The sequence below is a fragment of the Erpetoichthys calabaricus genome, chromosome 13 (genome assembly GCF_900747795.2).
Source record: "Erpetoichthys calabaricus chromosome 13, fErpCal1.3, whole genome shotgun sequence".
In the NCBI taxonomy this organism is placed as follows: Eukaryota; Metazoa; Chordata; class Cladistia; order Polypteriformes; family Polypteridae; genus Erpetoichthys; species Erpetoichthys calabaricus.
In genome coordinates this window covers 81945811-81959736 of record NC_041406.2, presented here as the reverse complement: position 1 = coordinate 81959736, position 13926 = coordinate 81945811, and the positions used below count along the sequence as shown (strand labels likewise).

The 13926-nt window shown below is 36.4% G+C and overlaps 1 protein-coding gene across 1 annotated transcript in view; it reads left to right on the top strand.

Moving 5' to 3' along the window:
* dgkb (diacylglycerol kinase, beta) overlaps positions 1–13926 on the top strand; it is a 696992-nt gene that overhangs the window by 517090 nt on the left and 165976 nt on the right. Inside the window, exon 21 of the mRNA XM_028817172.2 lies at positions 5316–5406. Within this exon, the coding sequence (XP_028673005.1) occupies positions 5316–5406 (91 nt within the window). The remainder of the gene's footprint in view (positions 1–5315; positions 5407–13926) is intronic.

Below are 13926 nucleotides of genomic sequence, written 5' to 3'. Positions count from 1 at the left end.
CTCAAACCACCTACACCTGAACAACAGCAAAACCAAGGAGCTGGTGGTGGATTTTAGGAGGCCCAGGCCCCTCCTGGACCCCGTGATCATCAGAGGTGACTGTGTGCAGAGGGTACAGACCTATAAATACCTGGGAGTGCAGCTGGATGATAAATTGGACTGGACTGCCAATACTGATGCTCTGTGCAAGAGAGGACAGAGCTGGCTATACTTCTTTAGAAGACTGGCGTCCTTCAATATCTGGAATAAGATACTGCAGATGTTCTATCAGACGGTTGTGGCGAGCACCCTCTTCTACGCAGTGGTATGCTGGGAAGGCGGCATAAAGAAGAAGGACGCCTCACGCCTGGACCAACTGGTGAGGAAGGCAGGCTCTATTGTAGGCATGGAGCTGGACAGTTTGACATCAGTGGCAGATTGACGGGCGCTCAGCAGGCTCCTATCAGTTATGGAGAATCCACTGCATCCACTAAACAGTGTCATCTCCACACAGAGGAACAGCTTCAGCGACAGAGTGTTGTCACTGTCCTGCTCCACTGACAGACTGAGGAGATCGTTCCTCCCCCAAACTATGCGACTCTTCAATTCCACCCGGGGGGGTAAACGTTAACATTATTCAAAGTTATTGTCTGTTTTACCTACATTTTTGTTACTCTTTAATTTAATATTGTTTTTTTGTATCAGTATGCTGCTGCTGGAGTATGTGAATTTCCCCTTGGAATTAATAAAGTCTATCTATCTATCTATCTATCTATCTATCTATCTATCTATCTATCTATCTATCTATCTATCTATCTATCTAATTTGAGACTTTAAGTAGTTGGCGTAGGTTCCTCAGTTGCTCAGTATTTTGCTGCACTTGGACCAGTCATAAGAGTGCCTTCCTTGTGAGATCAGCTGTATTTGTATACTTGAATATGACATAAAGTAGAGTCTGAAATGAGTTCATCTGTACGGGTTCTGAGACAAATACTAGTGTGGAAGATAATTATTCTTGATCTGGTGGGTTCTGACAATGCTCAGAACAGAAATATTATCATTATTATGTAATTTTAAAATGTTCTATTTTATAAATAGAAAATTTTGACAAAAGACCAATTTGACAGTTTCTGGAAATAAAGAAATACGTTTAAAATGTACTAATTGAAAGTCACATATTGTATTTATTCATCGTCTTTCAAGGCAGTTATACTGATGTAGAGCAGGGCATCTTGATGACAGCATTTGTTTTAAGTAGATCACAGTTCATTGCGCTTGCATATCAGTTAATTACGGAGGCTCTAAAATATCTCATTCTTTTGCACTCATGCTGATATGTAATTGCTGGTTTTTACACCAGGTGCCATGGTTAACCCCTGTTAATTTGCCACTTGTGAGAACATGAACAGATTTAATGAAATATTAACAACACAGTCACCTTTCTTTTCTGGTCAAGTCTAAATACTCTGTGGATTTAAGTGCTTACATTGCTGGAGACCATTGTAAAAATGAATTATGGTTTACAATAAAATTACCACATATCTGAATGAAAGTATTTCTGAGCAATAGGGGTCTGGATTTCTACAGATATTGATTTTTGATCTGCAGACCTTAAGTGTCCCAGATTTAGTTAGTGTGCCATTATATTAAAACTCACATTTTCTTAATCTTAAATACAGAATATTATTTGGTTGGGAAACAACTACTGTATAACTAATTTAAAGTAAGTTTATTAGTCATCTGGTACTTATTGTATTCTGTGCTATTAGTATTTGGTAAGTGAAAAGTGAAGTAATATTTTAAATGAGGGTTACATATGCAGTAGGCTGGTATAGGAGAGAAAATGATTGGGGATAATGAATCAAGTACTTTGAAAATGTATAATTTGGAGTCTACATATCTATCGTTTCATATTCTGACCCAACTTACTCCAATTCAAGATTCTGGTTGTATGATCTGATACAACTTCATCAGCATACTCCCTAAGTCAATGAATATCCTAATTTGAATATCTTCGGGATGTGGTAATGAGTCCAAAGGACCTCAGAGTTTCATTACAAAAGAAGATTAAGCAAATTTCACACAGCTTGGGTTCAATTCAAGTTTCTTGAGGTATAAGGTAGAAAGAATTGCAATGGTGCCACTGTGAAAATGTTGAATTTAGAAATTAAGACGGAGTGCATCCCTAAATGGCAGCTGGTTCAAGGCAAGAACCAATCCTAAATGAGAAGGCAGTACCCACAAATATACACAGTATTAAAGTGAAAGTAAAACAGCAAACTTACTTGTTGTATTATATTTAAAATACGCTATTTTAGAAAGGTGAGTAATTCCAAATGTATGTGTTCAGAATGTGGAGGAAACACAGAGCACAGAGAAGGTGGGTATACCACACAGATATTAGTGCTAGATGTTATTTCAAACATTTTGGTAATCATTTTCTTGAATTTAGAATGGATGGGAGCCAAAAAAAATTAACAAAAAATGGATCCCAATAAATAAAGAAAATAATTCAGTCGGTTGGCACCCTGCCCAGGAATGGTTCCTGCCTTGTGCCCTGTGTTGGCTGGGATTGGCTCCAGCAGACCCCCGTGACCCTGTGTTCGGATTCAGCGGGTTGGAAAATGGATGGATGGATGGATGGAAATAATTCAGTCAGTCATTCATTATCCAACCAGGGCGCCAGCCCACCACAGGGCACACACACACACCCACCACCCACTAGGGACAATTTGGTGATCCTAATGCACCTAACCTGCATGTCTTTGGACTGTGGGAGGAAACCCAAGCAGACACGGGGAAAATATGCAAACTCCATGCAGGGAGGACCCGGGATGCAAACCCGGGTCTCCTAACTGCGAGGCAGAAGCGCTACCACTGTGCCACTGTGCTGCCCAAGAAAATAAGCATTAATTATATTTCATGTACACTAATGGAAGATATAGTTTAAAACAGAAGGTTATTTAGCATTGTTCTTTCTGTCATTTGCATTCTGATATATGGCAGACCAATTCTGTTGAATCAATATCAGTCTATTGAGCATTTCCATGTTAAAGTGAATGCCAAAATGTTCAGCTTGTCCATCCAATGAGTGGCATTTAGCATGTTTTGACCTTTTAGTCAAACCAATTTTCACTTGGTCTCTACTTTATACCACAAGGTTGCTATTTCAGTCCTAATTTCTGGATTACTCTGCAAACTTAAAAAAGATACTTACCCAACCTGTGCACTAACTGTAACAAACCTATTGTATTAAAGCTCTATATGTGTGGGATTTGTTATGCAAATAAAGAAATGAACCAACATTTATCTACAACAAAAAGAAGTGCTTTTGGCAAATGATATGCTGTGTGCAAGACTCGGTGTTAAAAAAATCAACCCATTAATCATTATCCTTCTGTTCATTATTTGTACTATTATCTAAACATGCTAGAACTGGTAAAGCAATACTTTTAGTGGTTATATATGTGTGATAATCTTACATAGTATATGCTTATAGGAGAACGCACAGTGAAATGACACCTTTTATTGGCTAACTAAATAGATTACAAATGCAAGTGTTTGAGGCAGCTAAGGCCCCTTCATCAGGCAAAGTGCCTTAGCTGCCTCGAAAGCTTGCATTTGTAATCTATTTAGTTAACCAATAAAAGGTGTCATTTCACCCTACTTTCTCCTGTATCAATCTATGGCTAACACTGTACAACACTCTACTGCTATAGTATATGCTTGAATTTTTCAGAATATGGCAGACATTCTAACAACAGCAATGGTCTGTTACAATGTTCACTTCAGGAGCCGTAATTTTATTTACTTATAACAATTTGCTTCTTTTAGGAATTTTACCTAAATATTTCAAAGTAGTCAATTGATTTTTTATGGCTGCAATTTGATTGCCAAGTTCATTGATATACTGTAGGTACTATTTGTTTACAAAAATTCTAAGTGAGAATAGGCCATAGTTAATCACTTTCTTCTGGAAATATTTTTGTTCTTGAATGAAAATTGATTTAAAGTGGACCAAACTGAATGGGTGAAGTAAAATTTGAAGTATTTTATTTGTTAGGATAACCTGGCAACAAACATTTTGATGTGACATCTCATTGCTGACTGGAGTCTTACTTAAGGGGGTGTACAAGATTTTTACCGTATCCCATAATAAATAAATTCCCTCTGAACACTACTGTCTTATCCCAATGCTGAATTATGAGTTTTTATTTTTAAATTTTCCTCTTAACTGTATCATGCAACATGCTCAAATGAACTGACAATGTAGTCTGGTCATGAATATAAAGTCACCACATGAATCCCAAGTTGAAACCACAACTTTGGGGAAAAGATTACAATTGCTTCCAAAAACCGATTCAGCAGTAACCTCAGTCACCGATGTCCATTTTCACACAACTTTCCTCTTTTACCACAACTATGGGATACACGTTGCATACCAAATTACCTTGTCACCTAAACAGTTTTATTTTTATTTGTAAATTATTTAAAAAATGCACATCATACTAATAAAAATACCACATTTTACATACAGACTGAGCACTGTTTAGTAGTCTACTACTATTACTAACAATTGCATGTATAATATTTCTAGATTTATTTGTGACTGGAATACAGTCTGGAAAATATGTTTTTAATACTTATAATTATGAAGCTGTATCTAAACATTAATTTTCTTAATCCACTCTTTTTTCTTAAATTTGATCGAGTACATTTTCCAAACTAAAGGAACTATGTGACACGTGAGAATTTTTATTCCCCAGATCTCCTGTATTTGATATACAAAATATTTATTTTAATCTGCCAGTAAAGTTACAATCTTGAAAACCGTACAGTATGTCACAGGCAAACATGAGTGTGCTCTTCAGTGGACTGATGCTGTAAGCAGGATTACTTCCTCCTTGTCCTCGATGCTGCCATAATAGGCCCTTCACCACCAACCACAAACCTGAATTGGATTGAGCGGGTTTCAGAATTTTATACTATGAGTTGGGCTTTCGTGCAAAAGAAAACAGTGAACTGTGGCACTGTTAGAAACAAAACGGGTATGAAAACCTATGAAATTGTAAATATTTAAAAAAATAAATAAAAAACTGCATGCATTTTGAACCCAAAATAAACTACAGTGTCATTCAATCTGAATTTTCCAAAGGAGGTTAGTTTTTGCTATGTTCCACGGGTACAATGCTATTTTATGTAATAGTAGTTTAGTGTGTGACACATTTTCTTCAGTTTAATCTGGTAGAAAAACAAATTTGAACATAATGTTATATTCTTATAAGGTTGCACAATCTGGTCTGGACTGGCTAAATACCCTTTGTTATATTTTCCAGAATGAAAAACAAGTTTTGGTACTTTGAATTTGGTACATCTGAGACATTTTCAGCTACCTGCAAGAAACTTAATGAATTCTTGGAAGTTGAGGTAATTATTGCAAATATTTTCATATTTTATTTCATACTAATATAATATATTAGACATTACCATGTCAGGGATTATTTATTATTGTGTGTAACTCAAAAATATATCTTATTTTACAAGTTCACTGCTAGGTGATTTCAAGTATTTTTTAAATTACCAATCAATTATGTTGTTGTTACTTTAATGAGTGAAAAAATCAACAGTTATGTTGTCTTACATCTCTTGAACTTCAGATTCAGATAACCACTGTGATGTCATTTCTTCATGAGAGGCTACTCCCATTATATTAAGTCATACTGTCAGTTCAAATTGTATGATGAGTATGGTGTGGAATAGGTTGGTGGTCTTTTCAGGGTTAGCTCCCACTTTACGCTAAGTGGTGCCAGGATAGCTACAATCTCTTTACATTCCTGAAAGGGATAAGCTGGTAAGATGGATAGGCATTTATATGAAATGAATGGTGCCACTGTAATAAAACATTAACATGAAGATTTAATGGATGCAGGAAGTAGTGGAATAAAAACAACAGTAACCTGAACGAAAAAAATAAGATGGTAGTCCAAAGATGAGCCCGCAGTAGTTGAGTATTCAACTGACTTTGTAAAATAGATGGATATGAAGCTACCACAAAATTGAAACAAAACAAATATCAACAATTTATCTAAAGATGAGAATAGAAAGAAATTTGCTCACAGGTTGTGAAAGAGAACAACAAAAACTGGATGTTCCAAAATTATTCAGAAGGGCTGATAATCTGAATCACGGCTCCAGTTATTATTTTATAGAATACAATAGGTACTGCAACATCACATACCAATGAATTTAACCATGTTTGTGGGTATAGTGCAAAAATAATTATAATTAATTGTATTTCTTAAGGTAATAATCAACAAATAAATAACTATACAGGATGTATTGTTTCCATTTTGTGCTGGTTTGTTGGTCAGCAAGGTTTCTCCTCCAAAGATAATCAGCATCCTTTAAGTCTTTTTTGTGGCATTTTGCTTTGACACCGGCTGCTAGTTACCTTTAGCCAGACATTCTCTGCATCTTCTTCTAACATGTCCATCCCACCAACATCACAACCTGCACTCTGTCATGGAGCCTCTTTGCAATCCCTCTATTTAACATTTCATCATTTGAAATATGGTAAAACTATAACGCAAGTTAAATTGATGTAAGACATTGCTATTGAAAGGCCTCCAATTGACCTGTGATGGTAGACATTTTTTTCCATGTTTCAGAAGCCTAAAGTGCCCTAGGTAATACGATTATAAAAGCACAGTTTGATCGTTATAATGACTGTGTTGTGCAAAAAACAAAGGAAGATGGAAACATCCATGCTGATTTTAACTTTTGCCTTAATTTCTGTACCATAATTTTTCGATATGCATCTCCCATGGTATGATAAATATTTGATATCTTTTACTTTTTACACTGACCAATGTGACTTGTGAGTTTTGTTCTATAGTACCTGGCATCAATTTATTCTTAGCCCTGCTTACAGTCAGTCTCACCTTTAATTCATAGGTCTCAGGATCCTTTGCCAGTGAGATGTATCTGAGCGCACAATATCATTGGCAAAGTTATCTTTCAATATCTCATTTAATATCAAAAATGTTATATTAACCATTGCCATTTTTGTAGCAAAGTTCATGGCAGTAATAAAGCAAGCAAAAAAGGAAACTAAGCTTAAATTTAGTAACAATTTCAAAGGCAACAGCATTACTACTACCAAACTTGACAAAGCTGTAGAATGTTTGGTACCATGCCCTGAAGATTTATTTACATGGATAAAGAAAGCTATAATGCTTCATTACATTCCAAAATAAGATTTTTTTAAGTCTACAATCAAGGTATTGCATTTGATAGTACAAACTTTTTTTTTTAATTTAATATGCAGCAATAAGATGAGATTGGCAACTGGCATTTCAAAACTCATCCGGTTTCTTCATGGCAACTGTGTAACATGAGCCCTCAGCTTCTTCAACCGGACACCATTTAAAACTTTACTCACAAATAAAAACAAAGGGACTTAGTAGTAGCTATACTGTAGTTGCCTTTTTTAGTTCTGGTGTCTGTGATTTGCTATTTTTTTGTTAAAAACAACTATTTCTAACACATCTGTAGTGCTGCCTTTTGCCTGAAATCAAAAAGCAAATTCAGTTCTGTACCTCCCAGAAGGATAGGTGCTGCATTTGTATTTCATTTTTGCCTTCTTTATTCGTTCCTAAATCTCCTTTATTTATTCATTTATAATTTGGACATTTTTGCTGATCATGTGTTTGATAAGTCTCTTGCAATCCTGTTCAACATCTTTTTGTTATTTTCATCTGCAGCTGCATTGTTTGTTTTTTTTTAGCACATTGTCTCTCTCCATCTACTCTTGTCTTTTCAGCAGCTTCTTTTAACCTATCTGTTCAACTCTTAGCACCTCTCATTAGCCACACAGCACTACTGGGCACTCCGAGTCTGATCTCTATCAACCTTGGCAGCCTTTCTTGCATCAGTGAGATCCCAGGAGCTGACAGAAACCACCTTTTCTCTATCTGCCATCTACATTTGCACTGCTGTTTGTAGTTTGTAGAAACAGCCTTAGCTGCCCTTGGAGATACCCTGATTGTGCAAGCATAGAAATCTGTTCTCAAGCAACAAATGCAGCTGGTCTCATGAATTTTCATTTATGTATCTGTCAATAGCATAAAGCTTTGTTTTTTTCCTTAGGTAACTGATTTTATGTAAGTGAGAGTGATAGTGTCTATCCACGTGCCTGCAAAGGACTTGTGTCCTGTCCAGGCTTGGTTTCTGACTTGTGAATGGTGCTGCTATGTTTGTGACCCAACCTTGCAATCTGATGAAGCATGTTTAGAAAATGAAGGAATGGATAACTTTACTGATGTATCCATCCATCCATTTTCCAACCCGCTGAATCTGAACACAGAGTCACGGGGGTCTGATGGAGCCAATCCCAGCCAACACAGGGCACAAGGCAGGAACCAATCCTGGGCAGGGTGCCAACCCACCGCAGGACACACACAAACACACCCACACACCAAGCACACACTAGGGCCAATTTAGAATCGCCAATCCACCTAACCGGCATGTCTTTGGACTGTGGGAGGAAACCGGAGCGCCCGGAGGAAACCCACGCAGACACGGGGAGAACATGAAACTCCACGCAGAGAGGACCTGGGAAGCGAACCCAGGTCCACAGGTCTCCCAACTGCGAGGCAGCAGCGCTACCACTGCGCCACCGTGCCACCCCTACTGATGTATTATTTAAGTAAAATTATATTTCATCGAAATATATCATTATTAAAATTAGTTTCAATTGCTGTTTGATTTTTACTATTGTACCTAAATTGCAGTGTATTTGAAATTTAGTGTCAATTAAGGGACAAATTAAAATAATGCATTGTATGTGCATATTAGCAAATCTAAACAGTCAGAACAGTACACAAAATGCATAATCTAACAGAAATATTCAAACTGAGTTTGGTAATAGAATATAATAATGCTAGCTTCAGGACTTGACACAGAGGCTGATTTACGTTGAAACTAAAAGTGCTTCAGAGACAGACCAGAATCAGCAACAGAACCCTGAATATTCCTTAAAACGTATATGGAGTCAAGGGGTGTGTCAGAATCAGGGGTGTTTAAATATATTTTATAAGGTGTTCTTTGAATTTCTTATAGCTTTTTTCCTTTGCTTTATGTTTGGTTTTCACATGATTGTGTGTTGATGACTTCAGTAGGTGCTGATTGCATACTACCATATAGCAGGCATCATTTTTGTTTATGCACATATATGTCGATGTATGATATCCCTGGCTCCATGAGCTAAAAAATACATTTTTCCTTTCAGTCTGTTGGATCTTCATTTTTGCCAAAAGAGATGTTTTTTTTTATTCTATTCAATCTTTCTGTTTAGTTTTGGAATAAGCTATATGTATCTCTTCCTCAATTTCACCAATCAAAGTACCAGAGTACTGCTGTGCAGTATGCTTTAAAAAATGCAGAGTTATAAGATAAATGAGGTTATTAGCTCTTGAGACTAAAGACATCAGGAACCAGATGGACAGAGAAAGCTAGAAACCAATACAAATGCCTAACAGAAAACCAAATATATGCATTGAAAAATGACAGGAACTTCAATAAAGTTCTACAAACATCACAGTGTTCCTGTCTACTCACACCTTTTACAAAAGGAGATGAAATGCATACTGTATGTGTAAGTGAGAATTATAAGTGTGTACTCATCACAGTCAAATAATACACACTACATATGAATACATGTTAATTACATGTTAGCTTAACTACTGAATGGTGAACATTATTCATATTGCGTCTTGCATTGTGCCACAACATACAGTATGTATTCGTGTAGAGCGACCTCTGTGCAAGTAAATGTATAATGCATATGCGTACACTGAAGTGAATGTCAGTATAAAAGATTTCATTTGCATTAAGTGAAATTAGCTGCTATTGGCAAAAAGTGCAGCTCACTATTACATGGTCGGTTAGTAGTCAGTAGTTTTTCTAAAATAACAATTCCACTTTTTCTCAGCCTGATATAAGTGTTTAACAGTGAATGATTTTTTAATCATTTGAAATTCCATTTTATTTTCTGCTTTCATTTAATGACACGTTATAGGGTGCATTCAGCTGCTTGCTTTGTACACTAGTTATTTTTTATTTCAATATTATTTTCACAGTTTCGTTTACTGTAGTAGTAGGTGGTCTTACATAGAGTAGTTTTATTTGTTAGTGGTTTTGAATAAAAGTTTTACAATTTTTATTCATGCATGCACCAATGCAAAGTAAATTAGTGGAAAAGTCAGAAATGTTTTTAGTCAGAACATAGTTCACTAGGAAGTATTTGGTTAATCCTGAAACTGAAAGCCAGCGGTGGTTTAGATTACTGGAACACCAGCACCTTCAAAACAGTAGGCCCTGGGTAATTCTTTGGAATTTGCTGACGCCTCTGAAATACATGACTCTAGAATCAGCATGCATCATGCATGCTTATAGGCTTAGCTAGTTCTATGTAAGCAAAATATGGGACAAAAAAGGTAAAAGAACAAAGCAAAAAAATACCAGTGACCTAAGTCATTTAGATAGATAGATAGATAGATAGATAGATAGATAGATAGATAGATAGATAGATAGATAGATAGATAGATAGATAGTGTGTCCTGTAGGGGGTGCCAATGAGCTCCAAACTCCCCTAGACACAATTGTACCACAACAGTCCTAGTTCAACTAAATTGCTTTTAATTTAAATAACAGCTTCAGGGTTCCTTAGTTCAAAATACAGCACAACTCTTTCTATTCTTTTTCTCCACCTCCACCCCTTCCAGCTGAGCTCTGTCCTTCCTCCACACCTGACTCCAAATCCGCTGGACCACAACTTCCATGCTGACCTCTGGGTGTCCATACTGGGGCTTGCCCAATGGGATGCTGCATTCTAGTGCACTGGGGGATGCTCTACCCATACAAGGCAGTTGACCACTGTGCTGATCTCCCCAATTCCTGAGAGCATCCCAGATGTCACTCAGTGGTTGTTAGGGTGCCACTCACACTGTAGCATCCTTGCACCTCCTCCAGGTCCTGGCATGGAAAGGAGATATTATTGCTCCCTCACTCACCTTACATTACCAAGGCCTCCTGGACAGGTAAGAGAGCAGTGTCCATACCAGCTAGGATGCAAGTTTGTCTGTCAAAATAGATAGATAGATAGATAGATAGATAGATAGATAGATAGATAGATAGATAGATAGATAGATAGATAGATAGATAGATAGATAGATAGATAGATAGATAGATAGATAGATAGATAGATAGATAGATTGTTCTAAAGCACAGGCATGTGTTAAAGAGAACCAAACTGTTAGACTGTGACTGAGGGCTTGTTTCAGAATAGGAATCAGAATTCACTTTATTGGCCAGGTAGCACTGATGCAACATACAAGGACAAAACAAAATACAAAAGACAAAATAAAATATGAAAAAAGTGTAAGGTGTGCCAGTATACATAGATACTGAGTAGAACCTCAAACCTGGTTAGTCAGAATAAATGAACATGAAAAAACTAAGTGTTATTTTAGCTTTCAACCCTATAAGGTTTTTGTCAGATGTAAGTCTATGGAATAGGGGGTGTCCTGGATAATTTGGATCAGCAATGATCTTTGTGACATGCTTCTTTACCCTGGACTCATATAGGACTTAAATAAGTGGTAAGTGATGGACTCACTGATGACTGTGTAGAACTCAATCAATACTGCTAAGGGAGATTGAGTTGTTTCAGCTGGCACAAAATGAACATTCTCTGATAGGTGTTCTTAGTGATACTTGTATATGTGATGGTTTTGTCACATTTAAGGTTTTGTGACTGTACAGAAATTTAAATGACTCTGCCATCCAAACGACTATGATGTTTAAAGCAAATGGTAGGTGAGCATGTGTTTTTTGAATGTTAAGGTTCAAATAATTATGGCTACACAAATCTATCAGATGTTTGCCTCTTGTATATATATGGACTCATCATTGTTTGAAATGAGACTTATTAGTGTGATGCCATCTGCAAATTTAAGATGTTTGACTGACAACTCACCAGAGGTACAGTCATTTTTATATAGTGAGAAGAGAAGAGTAGTAGGGAAAGTACTCAGCCTTGGGTGCACCAGTACTAAGGGTTATGGGTTCAAACATAAAAGAGACAATGAAGCCATGTGTGCCAGTGACTGACATCCTGAACTGTAAAATTGTAACTTATAATTATGTGCGATTCAAGTCACTTTATCTATCTATCTATCTAGATAGATAGATAGATAGATAGATAGATAGATATCTATCTATCTATCTATCTATCTATCTATCTATCTATCTATCTATCTATCTATCTATCTATCTATCTATCTATCATATAGTGCCTTTCACATCTATCTATCTATCTATCTATCTATCTATCTATCTATCTATCTATCTATCTATCTATCTATCTATCTATCTATCTATCTATCTATCATATAGTGCCTTTCACATCTATCTATCTATCTATCTATCTATCTATCTATCTATCTATCTATCTATCTATCTATCTATCTATCTATCTATCTATCTATCTATCTATCTATCTATCTATCTATCTAACCCCTTCCCTTATCAAGGTGTTGGCAAAGAAAGCTAAATCCAATTTCACTGCATCTTTCACAGACCGGTTGGCTCTAAATGCAAATCGAAATGCATCCAGGAAATCGGGCATGTGTTTCTAAATTAGTTAAAACCTTGTAACAGTTATTTATAAGCTTGTTGCACAGTAAAGATGAAACCTGAAAAATCGGGTCTTTTGCTAGCTATTTACTAGCTACTTTCAGTTCTAATTTATATTGACATTGGGAAAACATTTTATGATACTAAGCCTTTAAGTTCTTTGATGCTGTGGTGACTTGTGTGTCATCTCTGAAGATTCAAGTGAAGAAACTGCTTGTGTAGCCATACTCATGTTGTCTTTGCCATATGGTCTTTTGTTGCGACTTTGGGGTACCACTATCTTCCTCAGCTCTTTTTGCCATATTCTCTACAACTTCATAGGGAAAAACATGACTCTTTCAGATAAGACTTCATACTTCATTTTTTGAATTAAATCTTCCTGTCCAGCATAAGTGACTTGGCACAGAGTGCAATCATGGAATATTTGATATTAGATATAGTCACTCTGTTAGGTCACTTACAGGGATTTTAGAGTGTTCTGTTCCAAGAGCTCTAAGGAGAATAGCCCACCCCAGGTCCAAAGAGAATAATTTCCACTAAAAGATGCATGGGTGAGGTTCGAAGCTACAACGAGTGTGGATCAGCTTTCTAGCTCCAAAGACAAGCATGGGTCTAGTTTCTAAGAGAAGATGTAGCCTCTGTGGATTATATTAGAATCTACTTTCAGGACCATACCTTCATGTGTCTATTAGAGTAAGCAAGAGCTGTGCAAGCCAAAGATGGATGTCCTTTTGGGACCTCTTTAATTATCCAACATGTCAGTTTATCTTTATTGAACACTTCTGGTTATCAAATGAAAGTCACAGAATAGTTCCTCAATTTAGTGTCTTTGTGGAATGCAGGTGAAAGAGGGCCAGATGGCTTTCTGTGTGAATTGAAGACATGCCCCCCCCCCCCCCATTCATTGGTCAAGAATCATTTCTTCAATTCAAATGCACAAAATTATTGGAATTCATTGTTCCTGTTTATCTTGTACACTAGGTTTTCCATAAGTAAGTAATAATAATATTTTATCAAATAATGCATGCATTTTGCATGTTTTGAGTATGGATAATGGACTTGTGGATTATGTGACACAATTTATGTCAGAATTTTAAAGCTTTTTCGTGGACGTTTTTTACAATGTTTGCCATTGAACAGACTGGGTCAACATTACCTTCTATTATATCATAAACTGTTTTCTCTCACAAAAACATGAGACTAAATTTTTTTCTTGGCCACAACTACACATTACTTGGGGTAAGTAACATA